Source organism: Arachis ipaensis, chromosome B10, assembly GCF_059453495.1.
Source record: "Arachis ipaensis isolate K30076 ecotype BB chromosome B10, ASM5945349v1, whole genome shotgun sequence".
In the NCBI taxonomy this organism is placed as follows: Eukaryota; Viridiplantae; Streptophyta; class Magnoliopsida; order Fabales; family Fabaceae; genus Arachis; species Arachis ipaensis.
In genome coordinates, this window is record NC_142435.1 from 89,095,416 (window position 1) to 89,121,228 (window position 25,813).

Here is a 25,813-nt window from a genome sequence, read left to right on the forward strand (position 1 = left end):
CGTTCCTTATCTTCAAAACTCCGATTTATAATCTTCATAACCAATAATAAGAACATACTTCCCTGCAGTTCCTTGAGAAGACGACCCGAGGTTTAAATACTCGGTTATCAATTTTAAAGGGGTTTGTTACTTGTGACAACCAAAACTTTTGTAAGAAAGGTTGATTGCTTGGTTTAGTAACTATACTTGCAACGAGAGTTTACTATAACTTTTAAACCATCAATCTTCAGTTCTTTCAAAATGGCGCCGTTGCCGAGGAATTGCAAACGTGTGCCTTATTATTGGTTATTGTAAATATTTGCTTTTTACTTGTTTATTTGTTTTTATTTTTGTTTTTATTTTTTTTTCATAAATTAAGAAGTTATTGGTTTTTATTTAATTATTAAAAATTTTTCAAAAAATTTTTTTTCTTGGTGTTCATCTTGATCTTCAAGTTGTTCTTAGTTGTTTTCTTCGTTTTGATCTAAAAATTTTAAGTTTGGTGTCATTTTATTATTTTTCTCTTTCCTTATTAAATTCAAAAATTCGAAATTTAAAATTCAAAACTTCAAATTTCAATTTTCAAAACTCAAATTTCAAAATTCAAATCTTTTTCAAAAAAAATCATATCTTTTTCAAAATCTTATCTTATCTTATTTCAAAAATCAAATTTCAAAATTCAATATTTAAATTTCAAATTTCAAATTTCAAATTTCAAAATTCAAATTTCAAAAATTTAAAATTCAAATTTTCAAATTTCAAAATTTAATTTTCAAAATTTAAATTTCAATAACCTTTTTAATTTAAATTTGTTTTTATTTTCGTTTTTAATTTTTAGTTGCTACTATGAACTTTCACCCCCATCGCTATGAGTCTGGTTATAATTATGTTGCAGGAAGAAGAAATTACAATGAGAACAGGCATCAAGGTTGGAACAATCAAAGATGGGAGGAGCCACAAGGATTTGATCAACCCTCATGGCAACAACCACCTCCAATGGACTATCAACAACCACCACCATATGCCTATAAACCCTCTCCTCAACATGACTTTGGACCACCATACTCACAAGCCCCTTTTTACTATTCACCTCCATATGACCCTAACCCGTATCCACCATACTAACCACCTTATGAGCCAAATGAACCCTCCTATCCACCCCAAACCTCTATGGAGAAAGCACTTACTGATCTAAACTCTACTATACAAGCTCTCGTTGCCCAAATCGGACCACCAAATACCTTCAACAATCAACTCTCAAGCTCTAGTGTACTTCCTTTTCAATCACAGAATGATCTCTCCATCCCATCACCACCATCCATGGAAGAGCACCCACATCCATCAATCCAAGAGCAACATGATCCCAATGATGCTATTGACATGGAACAAGAGAAAAGGGATCATCTTCGCGAATCCATACTTCATAAGGAGCTAGAGGAGGCCCTAAAGGTGAAGGTAGTAAAGACCCTTGAAGATGAAAGAATAGTTGAAAGGAGTTGTCATGGAAAGAAAATCATCAAGGATGAGTACGATTTTATATTAAAACTACTGGACAAAGCAGTAATTATTAAAGAGGAAAAAGTGGTTGAAGACTTGCGAGATGCTGAACCTCCATGGGAAAGTCAAGACATAGAACCTCCTTCCAAGACGGTTGCATTTGATGTTGAGGAGGGTGTACAACCTCCAAGGCATATCATAGTTGAAGACTTGGAAGAGGTTGGTCAAGAGATGGAAATTAAAGAAGAAGAAGCACAACCTCCGATGCCCTTGGTAAACAATGAAGAAGAGATTGAATTGGAAGAAAGCCACCAAGAGGAATAGGTTGATATTGAAGAAGCTTACAAAGAGGTGGTAGTTTTCAAAGAAGAACACAAAGGAGTGGAGCTTGCAAGTTCATTAGAAACCCCTCCCCCTAGGTTGCCATCATCCTTCACAACATTCAAGTGGGTAAAATTCATATCCCTTAGCTTTCTAATTCCACTTGAATATGGGCTACTGGAGACGGATGGTCAACTTAGAGCTCTTTGTGGCATAAAGAGTAAGAGGAAGATGGTCAGTGGTAAGAATTGTCCTGCAAGATTCATTATGGTTGGAAGCTCAAAGTTTAAATGCAAGGGTTGGTGTAGAGCTCAATTGAATGGGTCTAGGAAGCTGTTTGGTAGCTGCAATGAGAATTCAAATTACTTATCACCCGTCTGGAAAAATACAAATCCCAACAAAAATGAGTGTAAAAGCAAGGTTTAGGATCTTGGAATCTGCTCTGACATTTGTCACCCCGGGAGCCTAAGAATCTGTTTGAAGCTTCTCAAGGGCTTTACGTGCCTTGTTTGAGATCCCGGAGGCTACTGGAATTACAAACATTGGTGGAGATTCCTGGATGAGTTCAAGCACAAGCCACCATAACAGGGAGCTCACCAAATGTCCAACTTAAGGACTTTAACTAAAAGTGCTAGGTGGGAGACAACCCACCATGGTATGATCGTTCCTTTTTCATTTAGTTTTATTTGTTTTCGAGTTTTATTTTATTTTATTATATTGAACCTGGAGTTTTGCATCACATTCATATTAACACTGCATTCTGCATTTTTTTCAGATTATAAAAAAAAAAACACGCACGCGACGCAGCAGCGTCGCTAACGCGTCCGCGTCACTAGTGCGTTAGAAAGAAAAGAATTGAACAGAGAGTTATGCGAGAGCGTGGCTGGAGGCGCGCCATTAGCATAATTTGACCCACGCGACCGCGTCGCCGACGCGATCGCGTCATTTGAAAAATAGCTTCCCCACGCGTCCGCGTCACCCACGCGACCGCGTGGCCCTATAAATCGACGTAAAAAGGGTGTATGGCCGAAAGTTGAGCTGGAATTCGGCTGGACTCGTGCTGGAAGCCCAAGCCCTCCCACGCGAACGCGTGCTCCACGCGTTTGCGTCTTATTGGAAATAAGGCCATTCACGCGATCGCATGCACCACGCGACCGCATCACCCTGATATTTGGCAATAATGCATTTTTAACAGAGAGTTGTGCGAGCACGAGGCTGCCCTCGCGCCAAAATGTGTCACGCATCCGCGTGACCGACGCGACTGCGTCAATCAGTTTAAGCGCAAGTCGGCGACCGCGTGCCCCACGCGACCGCATCGCTTGCGCCGCACAGCTTATCCTAATTCACCAAATATCTTATCTTTTCTTCTCCAAATCCTTATTTTTCTTATCTTTTCTTATTTCTTTCTCCTTCCTTTCTTATCATCTTTTTCACCTCCATTCTATTTTATTTAATTTATTTGCATACTTTCATCCATTGCATTTTAATTTTGTGCATCTTTTTATTTTCTTTTCTAAATTTATTATTTTTTCATTGGTGTTACTTGTTCATATTCAACTGTTGTGTCTTTTCTGGTATTATTTTGGTGCTAAGCGACTTGTTTTACACTATGGGATGATATTAATTATCTGTCAATGCCAATCTTTTATGATACTTGCACTTCACTTGCATTGACATGAACTTATATTGATATTTTCATTACCCACACACCTCCCCTTTGTTGCAAATTTTGCACCACTGGTATGCCATGGCTTCTATTGTTTTCTCACATACATGTTGAAGCTTCCATGTAAATGAGACCCTTTTCATTTGGCATTAACCCACCCATACTTCATTCATTTTCTTATCTCTATTTCTGGGTTACTTTTCTTCCCTTTTTCTTTCAGGATGGCCACCTAGAAGGGAACCGGAAGACGTTTATATGGGGAAACAAGACAAGTCCATCTGCACAATCTTTGGAGAAAAGCATCAGTTGGAACAACCCGTCCACTTGCACATCTCAGCATGCACTGAGGACGGTGCAATTTTTAAGTGTGGGGAGGTCGATACCGACTTCCAGGGGTTAGTTACCTTCTTTTCAACACCAATACTCTTATTTTCTTTATTTGTTCAATGTTGCATTTGCATATTTAATTGCAAGTTGGTTTGATTTTATGCATTTAGTTACTACTTGGTTGAAGTAATATTTTCTTTTTCAAGAAATTTTTATAGTATTTCACTAATTTAAATTGAAAAAAAAAATTTTGTGTTAAACTTATCAGAAGTTGTATTTGGAACATGGTTTTTGAGTCAAAGAACACACAACCTGTGAGATTTTGAGCTTATTTACATGGTTACATTATTTAACCATAAATTTTTATTCTTGTGTGTTTTCTTCTCTGTAATTGTAATCTTTGCTTTGTTCCATTCTATATGTCCAATGTTTAATGTGTTACATGCTTGCATATGATTGAGGCCATTGTTTGATTTTAGCTCACTTATCCCAAATAAAGCCTACCCTTTAAATCACCCTTGTCAGCCACTTTGAGCCTTTTAATCCCCATTTGTTCTGTTTTATAACCACATTACTAGCCTTAAGCAGAAAAACAAATTAAAAATCCCAAGTTGAATCCTTGGTTAGCTTAAGATAGTTATTGTGTATAATTTAAGTATGGGGAATTTTATGGGAACATGGGGTGATATGAAAAAGTAGGGAATTAAATGAGTTATTTGAAAATTTGGGAAGCATGCTCATGTGAAATCAAAATAATTAAATTACCATGTACATTGAAAAAAAAATATAAGTAATTAAATAAGGGGATACAAAAAAAAGAAGAAGAAGAAAAAAAAAGAGAAGAAAAAAATAATATTATCCCAAATGCAAAATAAAAAGAATCAATGCACATGGAACAAAATTCAAAAATAAGTTTGATACATGAGCATGTAATACAAAAGTGGAAAAATTTTGGGTAGCTAGGTAAAGTATTTTAAAATTGTATAAAGTATGTATATGTTAGGTGAGATCTTAGACTAATCAAGGATTCACTTTATAAAGCTCACTTGGCCATACATATATCTTTACCTTTACCTCAGCCCCATTACAACCCTAAAAAGACCTCATGATGTTTGCATTGGTACATTAAATATTTGTTGATTGAATAGATGAAGAACAAAGTTTAGAAAACATTATTAGAGAAGAGTAGAGTGAATTACCCTATACACTTGAGTGATTAGAGTGCATATACACTACCAGTAAGGGTTCAATGCTTAATTCTATGTTCCCTGCTTTCATGAGCTATCTTCTTACAAGTTTACTTGTCTTTTATTGTATGATTTGAATTAGTAAAATCTGATTTATGTTTGTCTTGAAGAGCTTATTTACTTTTAACCAAGTAGGTAGAAACATTTTGCATGTAGTTGCATTCACATAGATAGGTTGCATTGCATACTCTCTATCATTCCTCTTCACTTCTTTATAGCTTCTCTTGAGCTTAGCATGAGGACATGCTAATGTTTAAGTGTGGGGAGGTTGATAAACCACTATTTTATGGTTTATCTTGTGCTCAATTGAGTGGTTTTTATCAACTATTTACCCACTTATTCATACTATTTGCATGGTTTTACATTTGCCTTCCTAATTATGTGCTTTGATTGAAAACATGCTTCTTTGGCCTTAAGTTCCCTATGTTTAAATCCTCTCTTATTACCATTAGATACCTTGATATGTGTGTTAAGTAATTTTAGAGATTACAGGGCAGGAATGGCCCAGAGGATGGAAAGGAAGCATGCAAAAGTGGAAGGAATACAAGAAGTTGGAGGAATTGCTAAGCTGTCCAGCCTGACCTCTTCGCACTCAAACGGCTATAACTTTAGCTACAGAGGTCCAAACGACGCGGTTCTAGTTGCGTTGGAAAGCTAACGTCCGGGGTTTCAATTTGATATATAATATGCCATAGTTGCCCTGACGCTAGGTGACGCGACCGCGTGCTCCATGCGGACGCATCGCAATGACAAAAAACCAGCGTGGTAGATTTCTTCTCTGGCGATTTCTGGGCTATTTTTGACCCAGTTTTCAGCACAGAACACACAGATTAGAGGTTATAAAGTAGGGAAATGCATCCATTCATAAGGATGCTCTCATAATTCACTTCTCATGATTTAGATTTAGTTTTGAGAGGGAGATTCTCTCCTCTCTCTTTAGGATTAGGATTTAGATTAGAATTTTATTCGCTTTCAGGATTATCTCTTTTTACCAGGTTCAATATTCCTTTTTATTATTTTCTCAATTTTATTTATAAATTCTTCTATGTTACAGATTACTCTTTTGAATTAATGTTATTTGAGGTATTTCAGTTTACAATTGCTCTCTTTTATTTATGTTATTGTTATTCCCAATCTGAAGACATTTTTATTCCAGTAGATTTATTTTTCTCCTTTTGGTCTTGGTTAAGAAATCAGTAACTCAGGAGTTATCAAACTCAACATGATTGATAATCGTTATCTTTGCTAATTGAATTGAACTTCAATAATCCCAATCGTTTCAAACTCAGGAGTTCCTTCATTTCTTCATGAGTTCTCCCACTTTGCATGCTTTTCTCCTCACTTCTTCCATCCAATACTTACCTTATAAACCTGAAATCACTCAACAAATATATCAAGGTATCGAATAGACTTAAAGTGAGTTAAATTTAGCTATTTTAAGGCCTAAAAAGCATATTTTCACATTTAAGCATAAATCAAGGGAGAATTGCAAAACCATGCTATTTCATTGAATAAATGTGAGAAAAGTTGATAAAATCTCCCAAATTAAGCACAAGATAAACTACGAAATCGGGGTTTATCAGAGAAGTAGGAGAATCTGGATTTTGAGGTCTCTCCTAGTCGAGAGTTTTCCTCCATGTTGATGTACTTCTCTGCTCATTCTTGCACTTTGTTTAGAGATGTGGGGTGTTTTTTCGATATAGATTGGCTAAAAGGTCCTTCTCGCAAGCCATTGATGAGACCTATAATGGCGGCCTCTGTTGGTAGGCTTTATATGTCCAGACATGCTTTGTTGAATCTTTCCATGTAGCTGCGGAGACTTTTCCGATCTCCTTGCTTGATTCCTAATAGACTTGGGGCGTGCTTAGCTTTGTCTTTTTGGATGGAGAATCTGGCCAGAATCTTCTTGGCTAAGTCGTCGAAGCTTGAGATGGACCTAGGGGGTAGATTGTCGAACCATCTAATTGTTGTCTTTGTTAAAGTAGTCGGGAAGGCTATGCAGCGGACTGCATCTGAGGCATCGGTGAGGTACATTCTACTTCTAAAATTTCTGAGATGATGGCCGAGATCTACCGTGCCATCCTATAAAGTCATGTCAGGAAGTTTGAAGTCCTTTGGGATTTTGGTCCTCATGATCTCTTTGGTGAATGGGTCTTGGTCCTTACGGGGTTCGTCTTCGTGCTTGGATCGAGTATTTTTGGCCTTGAGATCTGCTTCGAGTTTTAGGAATTTGTCCTCTAACTCGCGGCGTCGCCTAACTTCCCTTTGTAGGTCTCTCTCAGCTTCTCGATGATGTTCCACCTCTTTTTCGAGTTGTTTTAGGCGGTTTTGAAGTGCCTCCATGGCTTCCGTGTTTGGCGAATTTTTGTCTTTGTTAGGTTGCGGGGTATCTTTTGGTGTAGGGTCCGTGTTTTTGTGCGGCGTTCTATCTTCTAGATCCGAGTCGTGGTCGTTGTCGTGGTCGTCCGCCATGGTGGTGGGATGACTTCCAGGTTCCCCGGCAACGGCGCCAATGTTCCGAGGGTTACCTGAAACTGTAGGTCGATCTCGGACGAGATCTTCTGTGATGGTCGGAGCTGACGTGTTCGGCTGGTGGATGGTGGCCGGAGCTGTCGTGCTCGACTTACTGGACTGGCTGCGCTGCTGATCCTTTGTCACTGGAGGGTGGTGGTACCTGCAAGGGACTCCGATGCTTAAGTTAGCAAGGGTATTAAGCAGATTTTTTAGTAGAATCAGAGTATGAGTTATACCTGGGTGCTCCAGTATATTTATAATAGTAGAGGATGACCTTTCGGGAGATAAGATAGTTATCTTATCTTATCTTTGAGTGAGGTCATCTTATTTTCAAGGAAACCGCCCTTATCTCTATAGGCTTGGGCTGCCTTTGGATTTGGGTCCTGTTCCTCTATCTAGGCCCTTTATTGGGCTTTCCTGGCAATTTGGCCAAGCACTTTGAGAAGAGGTCAGATAGTCTGACCTGAAGAGGTCGGTCGCCTTGTCGCTAAACATCCCGGGTCGGACAGCTCGACCCAGGGTATGAACAGAAACCATAGAGACCAAAAAACAAAAACGGCTCAAACAAGCAGCAAGAATAATAAATACCACGAAAACGGTAAACCAAAAGGCCGCAGCGGCCCAAGCAAACAAAACAGCAAAAGCAAAGCCATGACGGCCCGAATAAAACAAACGATTACTAAAACGAAAGTTTAAAAATAAAAAGCAAAATATCTGGTACAACCAAAAGGCACCTTATAATAGGCCCCAGAACAAAAAGCAAATTACAAGATAAACCAAAAGAACATGGAAGTCGGGAAATATCCATCTAGCGCTTGAGGATGTCAACGATCTTCTCGCCCTCCACTGTCTTCATAGCACCAACTTAGGAGAGGTCGAGGTCGGGAGCCAGCACGGTCACTTGGAGCTTAATCCCTTCCTCGGTCAACTTAACAGCCTCACGGGCTCCCTTTGCAAGCTCTTTGTTCTTTTTCTTCAGAACAGCCATCTCCTGGTTAGCAGCCTCTGCCGAGCTCTCTGCCAACTTTAGTTTCTCCTCTAACTCCTCAACCCTCTTCTTGGCAGCAGCGGTCTCACCACGGGAAGTATTCAGATCCTTCATCAAAGCCATATCCTGATCCACCAGCCTGTTGATCTCCTTGGCATCCTCCTCAGCCTTCTTCTCCTACTCGGACAACTTTGTCTTCAGGGACTCCTTCCGAGATCATGAATCCGTCAGATCTTTTTGGGAGTTCCGAAGCTTTACTTCCATGGCATGATAATTGCCCAAGACAGGCTCCACCTTCTTGGCAATAGCGGCAGCACGGAGAAGGTTGCAGTAGATCCACCTAGCTTGCCTGGAAAGATCGGTCTCATGAAAAAACTCCTCGGTGTTGGGGAGCAACTGGGACTCAATAGAACCCCCAGCATCAAAATTTTTCTACATAACCGATAGCGCCTTCCCGGTATCCCGCTTCCTCTACTTTGGCTTGCTCACAACTTTCAGCTCTTTGTCAAAACCAAAATCCTCCTCCAAAGTCTCCGTCTCCACACCCTGGGACCCCGCAGTGTTCTCGGGAGGAACCACCTTCTCCGGATGAACCTGGTCAGCTCCACCCACCTGACCACTGGCCTCCCCGATTTTTCCGTGCTTCTGACTTGCCGTTGGAGTCGTTGAGGAGTCGTCCTCACCCTCATCATCCCCCTTGATGAGGTTCATCAGATCAGCCAAAGTCTTCTTCCCGCCATCCATGGAAACTGCAAGCAAAGAAAAAGAAAGCAAACTTGTGAATAATAGAGGAATAAAGCATAAAAAGTGCGAATGAAAAGGAACTCACCAACATACGACCGACGGGCCTCCTGGTCCCCCATCACCATACGGGGATTAAGGTTCTTCTCACCAAAAATGGCCAACAGAATATCGGCAATATTGCGATCTTCCGGACTCAACCAATCATAAGATACTTTTATAATGTAGTCGGATCTCGCCCCAAAGCTCTAGTAAGTCGGGATCCGCCTAGCTCCCTCAGCCGTAAGCCAGAAAGGCTGATGACCTTCGACTGGCCTAACCTTAAAGAAGGTAGACTTAAAGCCGTGATAAGAGTCCTCAAAAAGACCGAAGCTCCTACGGCCTTGTTGGGCCCTAAAGGACATATACCCCTTCTTAGCCTTCCCCTGGCTAGAAGGGTTCGTGAGTAAGAAAAGGTAGAGAAAGAAATAAACAGAAATCGGTAACTCTAGGTACTCGCAAACCATCTCGAAACAACGGATGGAGGCCCAGCTGTTCGGGTGAAGCTGCGACGGAGCGACATCACAGTGATTTAACAAGCCCATAGCAAAAGGGGAGAAAGGCAGACGAAGCCCCAAGGTCATGAACATAGGCTCATAAACCCACAACCAATCAACAACTCGGGGGGAAGCTAAGTTCTTCTGGCACACGCGCTCCCGACCAGCAGGAACATAAACTTGATAAAGCGCTTCCTCGGGACCCCCTCCACACAAGAGCCCTGACTGGCACAGTTTCTGGAGTCCCTCCTTTGTAATTCTAGAAGGGGTATCCCTCACATCGGATGAGACCCAGGCGTAGTGGTCGACAAAGTCGGCTAAAGGGCGCTGAGCCTGACTCAAAGAAGCAAGGCGCTCGGCCATACCTATAGCGGGGGCACCACTTAGTCAAGACGGGAAGTCGAAAATCCTCAAAACAGTAAAAGCAAAAGGGAAAATTATGAATCACCCTCTAGCCCCCCTATACTAACCCAGAAACGCGAGCAAAAAACCCAAGAAAACCCAGTGGCACCCCCTCTAGAAGAAAAACAAACAAGAAATACAGAAACCCAAGCATACACAAACAAGAATGCACAAAAAACTAAAGAGAAGCAACCAAAAGGGAAAAAAGTCATGAAAACTTACCAGGAAAAGCAGAATCTGTAAGAAGCAGACAGAAAGAAAGATGGGGCACTGGAAGCAAGAATGTTCAAAGCACAGCAAGGAGCAGAAGCAGGAGCAGCAGCGGTACGAAAGAATAAAAGGATGAGGAAAAAGAAAAGTAAATGGGAGAGGAGGTTACGAAATAAAAATAAGGAGAGAAAAGCGTAACCGCCGAGAAAGAGCGCTAAAGGGCAGGGACATGTTCGCCATTTCACCAAGATAATTTCAAATCAATGAAATAATGGGCATTTAATGCCCAGCGCCAAAATCAAGGAAGTAGCACAAAGGTCGAAGCGACCACGTGTGAGGGATACGAAACGCCATCGATGAGTTCCCGAAAAAGAAGAAAAATTTGCCGCCCTGACGAATAAGACAAACGCGCCCAGCCACGAGCCCCAGACCTCAAGACTGGCGCGTTGGGGCACTGTTACGGACTGCAAGTCCAGCCCAGGAAGTCGCCGGGTCGGGGCACTACCCCACCCAGGCCCAAACCTCCAGCGAAAGAGTTCCACGGGTCGGTCCCCCACACCCGACCCAGGGACCGACCGACTTACCACCCAAAGCGTGCTATCGCTCGGGTCGGTGTCCTCAGGGTCAGTACCCGGCATTCCGACCCAAAGTCCGGGATGACCTGCTCACGTGGAAAGCGACAGCTCACAGCTCCTCTATCAATGGGCTTGACCATTGATAGGCCCACCCAACGTAGTATATAAGGGGAGAGGATAGCTCTCCCCCGAGGTACGTCACTTTCTTACCTAATACAGCCATCCCCTGGTACGGACTCTAACTTGATCGTCGGAGTGTCCTTGCAGGTGGCCACCCCTCTCGTTCCGCTCAGCCTCCGGCGTCAGCACACTTTGATCCTCGCTCCATGTCAGCTCAGGGTCTCTCCCTCTCTTCCGCTGATCACCACCCGACAACTCGAGAACACCAGGTAACGGACACAACCTTTATGGAATCTGTGAAGAAACAAAACGAAACAAAAAATTAAAGGAAGAAGAATGTATGTTAATCTTGTATTTATCTAACAATTTTTCGTTACATAATGTCCCATGTATGTCTTTAATAAATCCCACCCACCACCACCACCACCATTTGCGGTATCTCGTGAATGACTCCTCCCCACGTCACTCGCACTAAGTTTTGAAACGTTACATTACATAAACGAGCTTTTCTATTAGGAATTCATATAGTTGATAGTTGATCGTGACTCGTGTTATGTCAGCCTTCACTTAGAGACACAATAATTGTAAATAATAATATTATAACCAAAATATACAGCATACTCCATATTAATTAGAGACGTTGACATTTCGAATAATGGATGTTGTGAGAAAAATGAGTTCTCTTCTCAATAATACTAGATAACTTTGAGTGTGAGACACATAAGTACACTTCCTATATGATATCCCAAATCATTGATGATTAAGGACTATGACGACATAATACATATCTATCTATATATGGATCCGGATGAGTAACTTCATATTTATACATGTTTGATATGAATGTCGTAACTTCAAATATTTGTAGAACGAGTAATGACAGAAAATTAACATTTTTTTTATTTGATTAGACAATTTTTTAATTTTTTATTTTAAATCCTAAATTATAAATTATTAATCTTAAATTTTAAATTATAAATTTAATTTTTAAAATTGGCTAATGTTAACTAACTAAATATTGATTCTCCATATTTTCTTTTTAGAATTCAATTTTGACGGTCTAAATAAAAAAATATATGATTTTATTATAATGAAAATCTTAAGATTATTAAATTTAAGAGTTCATACAAGCTTGTGGAATTTTAAAAATTTGCTTTACAAAACTGAATTCATAAATTTTTTGAAAGGATATATTTCATAAATCTAATCATTAAAATATACTAAATTTATATATACATAAATTCTACAAGTTAATTATACTCGGGATTTTAATTATTTAAAAAACCAAAAAAAATTATAATTAGATTATTTTTTAAAATAATTTAATATTAATAGTATTAATAATTTAATCTCATATTTATAGTGTTCATCTCGTGATAAGTATATCTTTGATAAGTACGTTATTACTAAAGACGTGAAAACTAAGCCGTAACTAGGTGATTAATTTTAAATTTTTAACCATCTATCTGAATCCGTTCGAAAGCATATATACCAGCCATTGCATAATAATCTTACTGAACACCTGAACATAGCTTTTAATTAGCCCTTTAATATTTGCATGCGTCATGACAGATAAAGCACTAAATCTAATTTCCATTCGGTTGTTAACAAAACCGTACATCACTTTGGATACATATTAAACTTTTAGTTTGCAATAAATAATTTTATGATAACTTTTAGTATGTTGATAAATGTTACGGACCTGATTATTTGGATTCTGATGGGTCTTCTGTAATTTGGGTCATCTAAGATAATTTTAAATTTCAACAAATTCGTTAAATTTTTAGATAGCGAAATTTCTTTATTTCAAGATAAAATAATTTATGTCATTTATAAAAGAAGAGTTCAACTATTTTTTAGGTATAATCATTTTATTTTATATACTTACTTTTTATCTCTTTAACTCTATAATTTGAGTATCAAAGTGTTATTGCAGGTATTATTTTACTATTCCAAAAGTTTAACCTCACCATTCTGCTGGATCTACAGATATCCAATCCACTATTAACAGAACAAACTACCATCTATATTTTTAGGTACAGTTTTGTACAATAAATAAATGTAAGAAAAAGGGTAAAGAGAAAAAAAAAAAGTACTGTTACACATACAAGTTTTTTTAGCATACAAGTCACTAAAGTAGCCTTTGTTTTGAGGTACTGGTACAGAGACTGGAAGACTGCGACTCAATATCATGTTTGTTGACTCAGAGACTGGTACTAAAATTTCCGTCTCTATCCCCAAAATTTCAATATTTCAGTACCTCCAAAAAGTGGGGACACAGAGGACTAAAATTTTTAGAGACGAAGACTGAAACTTTAATAACATTTTATACCTAAACTACCCTGATTTCAATTAATTAATTCTAATTTTACCCTTTGTGCAAATTAAATTAGAGCTTCATTCTTGTTTCAATTTTTATGTCTCCCAGTTTACACCAAATAGAATACTGAGATTTATTTCAGTCTCTGTCTCTTAGTCTCTGTCTCTCAGTCTCAGTCTTTCAGTCTCTTAGATTATATAACGCACGCATGAAATCACGTTGTTCCTCTTTGTATCCCGCATTCCTTCTCCTCCTCCTCCTCCTCCTCTTCCTTCTTCTTTGCGTTTCTCCTTCTTTTTCTTCGCGTATTTCATCTTCATCGGAGGGTGATCGGCGTTCTCGTTCACGAAGCCAACTGAGTAGCTCATAGGAAGGAGCATGTGAGGGAGAAGGACAAAACTTCGTCTTTTCGAACGGAGCCCTGGTTTCCTTTTTTACTATGTAACACCTCCTCATCAACAGACGTTTCCCGAATAACCCTTCATTCCGAAAGAACCCGTTCTACCTTTTCCAAAGATTAGAAGGTACTAGTCTCTGACAAGGACAAGTACTTTACTTTCAAAAAATCGTATCCCTTAAGACAAAAATATTATCCATTTAGAGATAGAGCCGATCTATCCCTGGTTTTGTGACGTCGAGTTTGGTAGAGTAGACCGATGATCCTGTAGTCATTTTGCCGGCTATTGAAAGAAAAAGCTTGCATCTGCTGCATTTTTTTCTTCCTCTTCTTTCTATTGATTTTGCAACATTATATATTTTTTCTTTTTTATTTAATTTTTCCTCCCAAAAAGAATTATGAGAATATAAAATAAGAAGATGAAGAAGAAGACGCAGCAGAAGATTAGGAGGAGGAAGAGGAAGAGTTTTGAATTATGCAAAACTTATCAACACACATACACCGAAAATTCTTAAACAATACACTCGTATATCTTCATGTTACACCCAAATTTGCTGCAAATACAGAAAAATATTTTCTCTGATGCTACATTTTTTTTCTTCTTTCTTTTTTTCTTTATTTATTTCTTTCTTTTAGTTGAATGAATATAAGTTCATCATCTTCCAAGTATTTTTGCAGCATTATGTGTTTCTTCTTCTTCTTTGTTTGATTCTTTTTAATTCTTGTTAAAAGAGTAAAACAAGAAGAAACTTGAGAAGGTAAAATAAAAAGAAAAAGATGAATAAGAAAAAGAGAAGAAGAAGATAGTGATGATGATGATGATGAAAGGAAGAAGAAGAAGCAGTAGAAGATGAGGAGGAGGAATGGGAAGAGTTTTGAATTATGCATAACTTATTAGTACACATACACCAAAAATTCTTAAACAATACACTCAAACATCTTCATGTTATACCCAAATATCTTCGTGATATACCCAAATTTGCTACAAATACAGAAAAATATTTCTTTTAATGCTGCATTTTTTTCTTATTCTTTTTTTTTCCTTATTTCTATATTTTTTTTAGTTGAATGAATGTAAGTTCATCATCTTTCAAGTAATTTTGCAGCATTGTGTATTTCTTCTTCTTCTTTGTTTGATTTTTTTGTTTTTATTCTTATTAAAAGAATAAAACAAGAAGAAACTTGAGAAGATAGAAGAAGAAGAAGAAGAAGAAGAAGAAGAAGAAGAAGAAGAAGAAGAAGATGATGATGATGATGATGATGATGATGATGATGATGATGATGATGAAGAAGAAGAAGAAGAAGAAGAAGAAGAAGAAGAAGAAGAAGAAGAAGAAGATGATGATGATGATGATGATGATGATGATGATGATGATGATGAAAAAGAAGAAGAAGAAGCAGCAGAAGATGAGGAGGAGGGAGAAGAAGAGTTTTGAATTATGCAGAACTTATCAGCACACATACACGGAAAATTCTTAAACAATACACTCAAATATCTTCGTGTTACACTCAAATTTGTTGCAAATACAAAAAATATTTTCTTTGATGCAGAACTTTTACATTACATTCAATTCAAACCATCAACGATGAAACATTATCCACCTACAAAATTATAAACTACTAACGAAAAAATTAACTAGAATCGAACCACACCTCAGCCACTTGATTGGATTTAAAATAATAATCAATTTTGTTCTAGTTCAATTGACAATCTGAACTTGAATTATTCATTATCTTCAACAACGAGATAAGTGATGATGGAGGAGAAGGAGGAAAAGGAAGGAGGAGTGACGGAGGAAAATCGTCGGCTAAGAACTTTCACAAAATAAGTCCGTTAAAGTATAGTTCCAAACCAACAAATAATCCTCAATCAAAGTTTAATTTGTTTGTCACAAGTGCAAACCAATAAAAACTGAGAGTATTTAAACCTCGGGTCGTCTCTCAAGAAATTGCAGGGAAGTGTGCATGTTAATGGTTATGAGGTATTTTTGGGGGGTTTTTATAATATGAGATCAGAAATGTAAATAATAAGAAAGTAAGGGTATAACTAAAAAAGGTCTTGGCAAGGGATAGGAATTGAAATTCCTATCCTCATTATCATCCTCAATTGTGATAGAAATTGTCTATTGCTCTCACTCAGTTAACCTCTAACAATTGAAAGAAAGTCAAGTGAGAAAAATTGACTCTAGTCCACAAGTCCTAATCAAAGATTAGCTTTAGTGGATTTCAAGCCAACTAGCGATCCTCAATCATCAATCAACACTAGATTTTGATAATTTAAGAGTCTTCAAGTTACCAACCCAAGTCAAGAATATAAAATTCTACACTAAAATTGAAAGAGGCATTTTATCAAACATGTAACATGCATAAAAGAGAAAATAGTATAAATTGCAATAATAATGAAAACCTATAACTACCAATTGCAAGAAAATAATAACAATCACTCAAATAAACATCAAGAAATATAAAACATCAAAATTGCATTAAAAAAACTCCAAATTAACAAAGATGCATTAACATAAAGAGTATCAAAATAAAGAGAGTAACAATAAAAAAAAACTACAAGAACTATGAAGTAAGAACAAGGAATTGTAAATGAAACTATATGAAAGCAAGAATTAAATTCTAAACTAAGAAGAAACCTAAATCTAAAATCCTAATTCCTAGAGAGAGGAGAGAGTCTTTCTCTCTAGAAACCTCACTCAAAACATGCTAAAAACAAAATAAATTCATTCGATATTGTCTTGGAATGTTTCTCCCCTTCCAAGAGCTTCCATTCAGCTTCTGGGCATCCAAAATTGGGCCAAAAGGCCCCAAATTGCAAGTTACGTGACTTTTTAATGAAGTCACGCGTCCAGACGTGTGCTTACGCACACTTACTGAATTTCACCTTGTGCGTACGCACAAAATGTTGTGCATACGCACACTTCTTCTTGTGTTCTCCTGTTTTGCATGCTTTCCTTCCACTTTTCTCAAGCCATTCTTCTCTAATTGACCTGAAATCACTCAACAAAATATATCACGGCATCGAATGGAATAAAAGTGGAATTAAATTAATCAATTTAAACACAAAATAGCATATTTTCACACTTAAGTGCAATTTAGAGAGAAATCACAAAAATATGCTATGCAAGTGTATAAATGTGAGTTTATATAATGAAATCCATCTAATTCAAGCTAAAATTTACCATCAAATTTGAATTCATCAAGGAGAAGAAATTCCAATAAAAAAAAAAGGAGGAAGAGGAGGAGCGAGGGTAAGGAAGAGGAGGAGGAGGAGGAGGAGGAGGTGTTGGTGACGACAATAACGAAAGAGAAAAATAAAGAAGAAGAAGAACGTGCACACATAAATATAAATGATTTGTATAGACTTGTATCAAAAAATGAGTTGTATGCGAAAAATAATTAAAAAAAAAAAACGAAAGCCAAAGAGAATTTAATTTCTAATAAATAATTAAAAAGTTAAGATGAATATTATCTTCTATAAAATAATATCTGTCAGATAAAAAATAATTACAGGAGTATTCGACCCAACCATTTCTTGTTACCTTTACTTGTGTACATATATTTAATTAGCAATGGGTTTTTTATATTTATAAAATAAATTAGTTATTATATATTTTAGTATATTTATACATGTGTTTTTTTTAAATAAAATAATCAATTATAAAAATAAATTTTTTTATAATACAATATATATATAAACTATTAATAGTATAATAATCAAATTTTATATAATAAAATATATATTTACACTTTTGTTTGTATTTCAATGATAAAAATAAATTGTTTGATTATATATATTGTTTATAAAATTTAAGAGGAATGTTAGGGGCAGTAATTTTTGGGATTTATAGCCATCAAATAGTCATTAATGAGACTTTTAATGGTGTGAGATTTCATCCAATGGCTCACTCTTCTTTGCTGGTTACATGCTAACCAGAATTTGATAAAGTTGATGGCCTAGACTTTTCCAAAATTTAATTATATTCTTAAAAAGTTATTATAAATTACTATAAATATAAATCTATATGCATCTCATATTTTGACATGTAAGTTTATACAGATAAATATTTTAGTATATTACATTATTATTTAAAAATTTAATTTTATTATGTTACACAACAAAGAGAGATAGATATCATTATTTTTGTTGCCGTAATTATTTAGCTCTCTGTTTTCTTGGCCTATAAGAAGCCATTCTACATCCCAAGAGTGTCACCAACAAACTCATAAACAAAACACACACACACACACACAGCTTCGTGGTGAGTTTGTGTGAGTGTGAGTGTGCTACAGAGAGATTCAGATATGGAGGAGCAAAATGGTATGGGGAAGTTGTTGAAAAAGTTGAAGCCATATCTTGCGATGGTTTCGCTTCAGTTTGGGTACTCTGGGATGTATGTCATCACCATGGTTTCTTTCAAACATGGAATGAGTCATTGGGTACTCTCTGTTTACCGTCATGTTATTGCCACACTCATCATGCTTCCCTTTGCTTTTGTCCTTGAAAGGTCTCTCTCTCTTTTTTTCTCTCTCTCTCTCTCTCAACTACATCAGTGTTAGTGTAGTGATATAAAGATACACTACAATTCTTCTAGCAAGTACCCGACTACGAAAAAACAAAAGAAAATTAGTCTTTAATATATATGAATCATCCTAGAAAAACCAAAAACCAAAAAGGACATCCTAAAAAAAAAAAACCAAAAACCAGTACCGAGAACCTTTAACTACAGTACATACTGTTTTTTTGGTGTGAATATATATGAATCATCTATCTTTAATTTCCATATATATATTTAGCCACTAACATACATTAAGAAAAGTCTGTCGACTCAAATTTATTTTCATCTTATTATAGCATGATAATATTCAACTATGTTTTTTATACATTAAAATCAATGAATAAATTATTTATTTTTATAAAGTATATATTAATAATATATTAAACACATATGTATATATAAATATATTTTTGTGAAAACTTTTGGTTGGGTGATAAAAATAAAGGTAACTTTTACAAAAAAAATTATTTAGATAAAATTTAACTCTACTTTTATCTCCTAACGAAATATAACCTAAACAAGCAAATGTCTTTCTTATTTGTTTTAAAGAGAAAAGTTTAATGGCTTACAATTTTTATTTATATTAGCTAGTATACACATTCTACTAGTATATTTAAGTTTTTTTTAATATCAGTTTATAAAAATACACTAATGACTAAATACGAATTAAAAAATAAATAAATTGTATTAATTTTGTAGCGTTTTTAGTTGGATTATTAATTAAAATTGATTTTTCAGGAAAATAAGGCCAAAGATGACTCTGCCAATCTTCCTGAGGTTAGCTGCGCTTGGTTTCCTTGAGTAAGTCACTTCAAACCCTTTTTTTTCACGTATTCAGTAAACTTTTGAAAAAGTTTAGGGGCAGCAACTTTTGTATTTTGTAGTCAGCACTTAATCATCAAAAGTAGAGTGAGTGATTTTCTATCATTGGATGTAATCTCACACCATTAAATAGATTATTAATAACCAATTGATGATTACAAAACACAAAAATTACTGTCCCCTAACACTCCTCTAAACTCTTTATTCGCATATCTGATATCATTCTCTTCGTGGGCCCATGTGAAAACACCATCGAAGTGAAAATAATGCATGCATGCATGCATTTTCCATCTAGCTAGCTATGCCTATTATAATATATGCCCTTGTCTTAACAAGTCAAATCAAATAATAACAGTAATAGAACTGATTGTTTCCTAATGAATTTTAGGATAAATTTGTAAATGTCAAAGGAAAGTAAAAAATATTATATAAGTTTTTTAAAAAAATTTAGGATGAAATTATAAGGAGATTTTAGGAAAAAAAAATACTAAGTAACTTAATTAATTAGCTTTCTGAAAGTTTTCAATATAATGAATTTACTTAGTAATTTTTTCTCTTAAAAATCTATAAATTTATAATAAAATTTTGTAGGTTAAATATGTAACTTACTTACTATTAACTCAAAATAAAACTAATAATATTTTTTAAAATATTCATTATTAATTCCTTTTATATATGAATTAAACAATATTTTCCTTTTTTTATCATTTGACTAATTTAATATATTAGACAAATAATAAATATAAATATATTCACATTTTAACATACCAAATTAATCAATATTGAATTTATTTATTTTTGAAATAGATGGGACGACAAATATATTCTTGCTGCTTAGCAGAACACCAAATATTTGAGCTAGCTAGCTAGACAGGATATAGCTAGCAAGTTGTGATTTAATGTAATTGAATTCAGATGCTATATTCTGCAAAACCGGTTCAGATGATATGTGTCATACTTAAAACTTAAAAACAAATTTGTTAAAATAACACAAACTTATTCTCATCCGCATATAATGCCATAATCCATAATCTGAACTTTATGAAAATGCGAAAACTCGATAATGCTCATGTTGACCCACCACCTTTATTAGTGGACACGTCATCCAGAGGAAAACAACCTACCACAAAATCACCGGGTAGGGTACACTTTTTTTGAATAAAATAACAATAAAAATTCTCGAGGATCAATAAAATTTATTTATCAATAATGAATTAATAATATTTAAAAATATAAATTAAAAATATATTATTCAATTTTAGACTAAAACAATTTGACTAACAATTTAAAATACTGTCTAAAAATAATAATTCTTTGACTTTTGAGTTTTTCTCTAATAATACTGAAATATATGATATGTTGTTTATAAATACGGTGATTATAATAGTTATTATATTTTAATAATATTTAAAAAATATTATTAAAATTAAAATAACATATTTTTTATTTTATAATACTTTTTATTTAAAAAATAAAAAAATATTATCAAAATATCAAAAATATAATTTTAATTTTTGTAATATTTTTAAGTATTATTAAAATTATTTAGTTACTATAATCATAGACACCGTATAATCTAATTAATAGGTACTCACAATTTTGAAATAACGTGATAATTATTAGATGAATTCTTTTTTTTTAAATAGTGACAAAAAATTATAATCGTAGTGTTTATGGTGGTGATTATTGTGATTTGAAGGTAAAAACAATAATAGAATAATAAGAAAAAAATAATATTTAAAGAAAAAGGATAATTTTATTTAAAGAAAAATGATACTTTTTAAAAAAAAAATAATTTTTACTAGAAAATTAAAATAAGACGAAATAAAATATTTAAGATACAAATAGAACGTTTTAAATATTAGAGGTGAAATTAAGACTTAGTCCAAATATTAGAGATTAAAATAATATTTTACTTTGATATTTTATTTGAAAAATTCTTAGATGTCATTAATATTTAGTATTTTAGCCATTATTTAGCCGGTACAAACACTAAATTAATTTTAACAAATAAATTTTATTAATTCATGTGTACAAATTCTGAAAAACGTTGGTGCAAACGATATTAATTTATACGAACAAAATTTTAGTAAATATAGGTGTAAATTATATATTTTTTTATGTATAAAATATCTATAAATATGAGTGTAAATTATTATTGGTCAAGTATTGACCAAAAATAATAATATTTGTTAATCAGCATTCCTCATTTTATTTTTTTCTATAGAAGACTACATTTATACACCTGAAAATAATATAAATTTTTTAGCTAATAATAATTTTTTTAATTCTTCGTTTCTATGAATAATTTTTATTATAATATAATGACGAGGGAAAAAAATATTTTTAATTAGTTATGTGGGTGTGTATTTATATATATAATTGAATAAATGAATTTTACTTTTATTAATGAGTCTTAGTTTTCCTTTTTCAAGTATAGCTAAACTTGTTAGGCTTTTGGTGGTTAAAAAATTAGTTTTATGTATATCTACTAATTTAAACTAAACATGCATATGTAAAATTAATTGTTTTAAAATTATACTGAAACTCAATTATCACATTATAACTGTCAAATACAGCGAAAGCATCGATCCTCATATAAAATCATATTGAAGAAAATCCTTTTTTTATTACGTACTTTTTTGTTTTCAAAAAAATAAAATGAAAGAAATATATTTTGGAAACAAGTTTTTTTTTTTTTTTTTTCATTTTGAAAACTTATTCTTTTTCCCATTTTGAAACATTTATCGTGCAACTTAAATGTGAAAAAGTTGCCATATGAATTGAGCCATCATAGCAACTTCAATGTAATATTTTTGGGTATCAATTTTAACTTTTGTAGTAACTAAATTAATTTAAAATTAAAATTTATATTGGATATAATTTTTAAAATGATATTGTGGTATCATTAAAAATATACCAAATTACCAATATTATTTTAAAGAAAGACGAGTAAAATGTTGCTATTTGTATATCCATTAAAACCACTAAATGAATATTATAATTTTGTTATGTAGCGTTGTTACATTAAAATAAAATTAAACATTAGAGTTACGAATTTTACATTAAATTTTAAATTAATTTTTATAATATATAATTTCAAAAAATATTTATATAGTATTTTGTGAGTAAAATGAAATAAAATTAAAATCAAGTATTGGAGATGCTCTTAAAATTATTAGGCAAAAAAAAAACAAAAAAAAAATCCAAATGTATCCAACATTCATTTTCTCACCTACCAACAAATTCAATTTGTTTTGTCCTTTTAATAATTTGATCACGTAACGAAAGGGTCTGAAAGTCCATGTTGCCGTGTTAACATGGTCTATAAAAGGATTAATTTATACCTCTAAATAATTCTAGCATTAGCATCTTAATTAAGAACATAATTTATAGCTATTCACCCTTGGTTGAGCATATGGAGCACTAGTACTAGTATGGATATAAAACCCTTGAGATTATTATAAAATTCATTTACATCTCACTCATGTCACAAAATATGCTTGTATGGGCAAGAGATTTTTTTTATAAGAATAAATTTAAATTCATTGTCTCTAAACGAATTTATAATAGAAATAGTCTTATTAACTTTATAGAAAATATATTTATTTTTCATTACTAACTTTAACATAAATCTGTAAAAAAAATGTTCAACAAGCTTCGACAAATCGGAATTATTCTTGATCGTCATATATACCATGAACAATGGGAATCTGTCATCTAGCTTAAGAAGGAAATAGCTTGGCCCATCTTTTCATCTTTTGTACTTCTATTCACAAAGTACTAGATTTTCTTTTTCCCTAATGGATTTGATTATTATTAGATCTATATATTATTAACCTACACATTATTTGAAATTATAGTATACATGTTATATATTATACTTCATTTTTAACCATCATGATCAAATTACTTATTTGAAAAATTTAAACTGTTAAATAAAGGGGCATAAGTCATAATATTATAAAAAAATATCCTTTATACAAGATCCTTTTAAAATTTGAAGCATAAATTATACATATATTTTTCTTTGTCTTATACTAAATCTTTTTTGTTTAGAAAATATGAGCAATAAGAACAATCAAACGTTACTTATTTGGATAAAAATACCTAAATAGTTATATTACATTATATTATATATAACAAATTTATTTGAGGAATGCTAATTTTATTTGTTTACAACATACAGGCCAGTTCTTGACCAAAATTTGTACAACATGGGTATGAAGAGCACCTCAACAACGTTTGCATCGGCCATTGTTAATGTCCTCCCAGCCATTACTTTTGTTATGGCTCTCATTTTCAGGTAATTGATGATGGAAGCTCCAATAACTACTAGTTCACCACAACATGATTATTAATGAGCAGCTGCTTTATAATTGTGGCATTAATAATAGGAAAAGTATAAGTAACTAACAACATTTTTGAACAATGTGAATTAATAGGGTTAAAAGAGTAAATTAATCTTAAATTTAATTAGTAGCATTAAATTAGGATGTATTGTATCTTTATTTGATTGATGATTGTTCATGTTGTTCAAAATATAATATAACACGAGTAATATTAGAAAGTTGGCTTTTTTTATTTTAATTTTAAATTATAAATTCTAAAAAAAATTTAACTAATATTAACATACACCAGTCTTTTTTTTTCTTTTCAATTTTGTTTATTTATTTATTATTTTTCCTTCTTTGATCTTATTTGGTTAAAACATGTAATTTTAAATTAATTAAGAAATATGTAATTCAACAAATATAAAATGTCGGACAAAAACGTTAGTATATATCATGATGTTGTGTACTAATATCCCAAGGTTATCGATATTAAAGCATAAAACTCAATTACTTTTACACACGACCCTAGTAGATACCATATTATATACAATAATTTTGAATCATATAATGTTGTCCAACAATGTGATGATATTCCCTGTGTAAGTTGTGTTGAGCAACAAGAAGAATATCTAAGCTATGTATGTTTTAATAATATATATATCTCTTGTTCCAATTTTTGGTTATTATTGTTAACCAGGTTAGAGACAGTGAATTTGAGAAAGATTCACAGCGTAGCGAAGGTAATTGGAACAATGGTGACAGTGTCAGGAGCCATGATCATGACCCTGTACAAAGGACCAGCACTTGAGTTCATAAAGGGACATGGAGGAGGAGCCATCCACCATGATAGTCGTAACGGTTCAAGAACTGAGCCTTCTGAACAAAACTGGGTGATTGGCACACTCATGCTCATTGCAAGTTGTGGTGGTTGGGCTAGCTTCTTTATCTTGCAAGTAAGTTCATTGTAAATTAAGATACGGCCCCATATTAGTGAATTACATGAAAATGGGTTTCGTAAAAAAAATGTTTGTAATTCGATCTTTTTGAATTTAACAAAGCAAAATTATTTGCAGTAATTCATCTCAATATTTTGTATATTTATAGGTTACCGATACATCCATATAAAAAATTTAGCTTGGAGACTTTAGTCAAATTTTATTGTATTTAATATAAGATTCTGACTAGTAGTGTTTCTATTTTGTGGAATTTTAGTCTTTGACTTTGAAGATGTACCCAGCAGAGCTCTCACTCACATCTTGGATATGCTTTTTGGGCATTTTTGAGGGTGCAATTGCAACCTTTATATTTGAACGTGATATGAGTGTTTGGTCCATTGGCTGGGACTCAAGGCTTCTTGCTTGTGTTTATTCTGTGAGTTATATATTATTAGACTTATCATCTTGGTTTAATTCAATTATTATTATTATTAGTATGGCGATTTAATTTATAAATAATTTAATGCTCTTCAACCAGGGAGTGGTGTGTTCTGGAATTGCATATTATGTACAAGGAGTTGTGACCAGGGAACGTGGACCAGTTTTTGTGACTTCTTTCAGTCCTCTAATTATGATTATCACTGCTGCATTGGGTACCATTGTCTTGGCTGAGCAAATTCATCTTGGAAGGTCAGTTCCATATCAAAGTCTTATGTTTAGTTCTTGCTGAGACACTAGTCAGTTAATTAATATGCTAACTTGTTCATTTACAGCGTAATTGGAGCTATTGTAATTGTTTGTGGGCTATACACTGTGGTATGGGGGAAAAGCAAAGACAATGTGAATAATACAGAAGCAGTGAAAGTTGAGGGCCAAGAATTGCCAATAAGGGATAGCACAAAATCAGGATCAAACATTTTTGAAAACATTGATGTTAATGTTCCTAGTGAGATAAAATGAAAACATCCTAATAGGCACTTTCACTAGTGCCATAAAATTTTCCTACTGAAAAAATGAGGTCGAGAAAGATTTTGTCATGTGTAGAAAAAATCTTTCCCAGTACCTATATTAATGGCTGTAGTCCTATTTATTTCTTACCCGTTTTTCTTTTAATCTTTTTGGATGAATTTGCAGTCAGAAGAGTATCTGTAATATAATAATGCAAATTAAAGTTGCTTTGAGTCTATTTTGTCCCTTTTTCTTAATTCTTCTATTATTTTTTTCTAATTATTCTCTGCTACACAACAAATTATATATGGTTAGGTGAAGATTAATCTTTCATAGGTGCTTATTTTAGTACAATGATTAAATAATACG

At 33.8% G+C, this 25,813-nt stretch overlaps 2 protein-coding genes across 2 annotated transcripts; one reads left to right on the forward strand and one right to left on the reverse strand.

Moving 5' to 3' along the window:
- Positions 1–8,292: 8,292 nt before the first annotated feature.
- On the reverse strand, positions 8,293–11,466 carry LOC148580804 (uncharacterized). Its single transcript, XM_088487675.1, has 2 exons — positions 9,369–11,466; positions 8,293–9,288 (listed from the first exon to the last, which is right to left on the reverse strand). Exons 1-2 carry the CDS (start codon positions 9,406–9,408, stop codon positions 9,011–9,013), a joined length of 318 nt encoding a protein of 105 aa, XP_088343801.1. The 5' UTR covers positions 9,409–11,466; the 3' UTR covers positions 8,293–9,010.
- Positions 11,467–18,050: 6,584 nt separating this feature from the next.
- On the forward strand, positions 18,051–25,680 carry LOC107623943 (WAT1-related protein At1g44800). The gene is made up of 7 exons (XM_016326353.3): positions 18,051–18,354; positions 19,144–19,206; positions 23,417–23,533; positions 24,259–24,514; positions 24,774–24,932; positions 25,035–25,186; positions 25,270–25,680. The coding sequence occupies exons 1-7, from the start codon at positions 18,152–18,154 to the stop codon at positions 25,454–25,456; spliced, it is 1,137 nt and encodes a 378-aa protein (XP_016181839.1). The 5' UTR covers positions 18,051–18,151; the 3' UTR covers positions 25,457–25,680.
- The last annotated feature ends 133 nt before the right edge of the window (positions 25,681–25,813 follow it).

What these genes read in the sequence shown, in the direction of transcription:
- LOC148580804 (XM_088487675.1), bottom strand. Translation starts at nt 9,408, where the DNA reads ATGGTGATGGGGGACCAGGAGGCCCGTCGGTCGTATGTTG. An exon ending in GGCCCGTCGGTCGTATGTTG is followed by an intron (nt 9,289 to 9,368) that starts GTGAGTTCCTTT and finishes CTTTGCTTGCAG; the next exon opens with TTTCCATGGATGGCGGGAAG.
- LOC107623943 (XM_016326353.3), top strand. Translation starts at nt 18,152, where the DNA reads ATGGAGGAGCAAAATGGTATGGGGAAGTTGTTGAAAAAGTTGAAGCCA. An exon ending in GTTATGGCTCTCATTTTCAG is followed by an intron (nt 23,534 to 24,258) that starts GTAATTGATGAT and finishes ATTGTTAACCAG; the next exon opens with GTTAGAGACAGTGAATTTGA. An exon ending in CTAGCTTCTTTATCTTGCAA is followed by an intron (nt 24,515 to 24,773) that starts GTAAGTTCATTG and finishes GTGGAATTTTAG; the next exon opens with TCTTTGACTTTGAAGATGTA.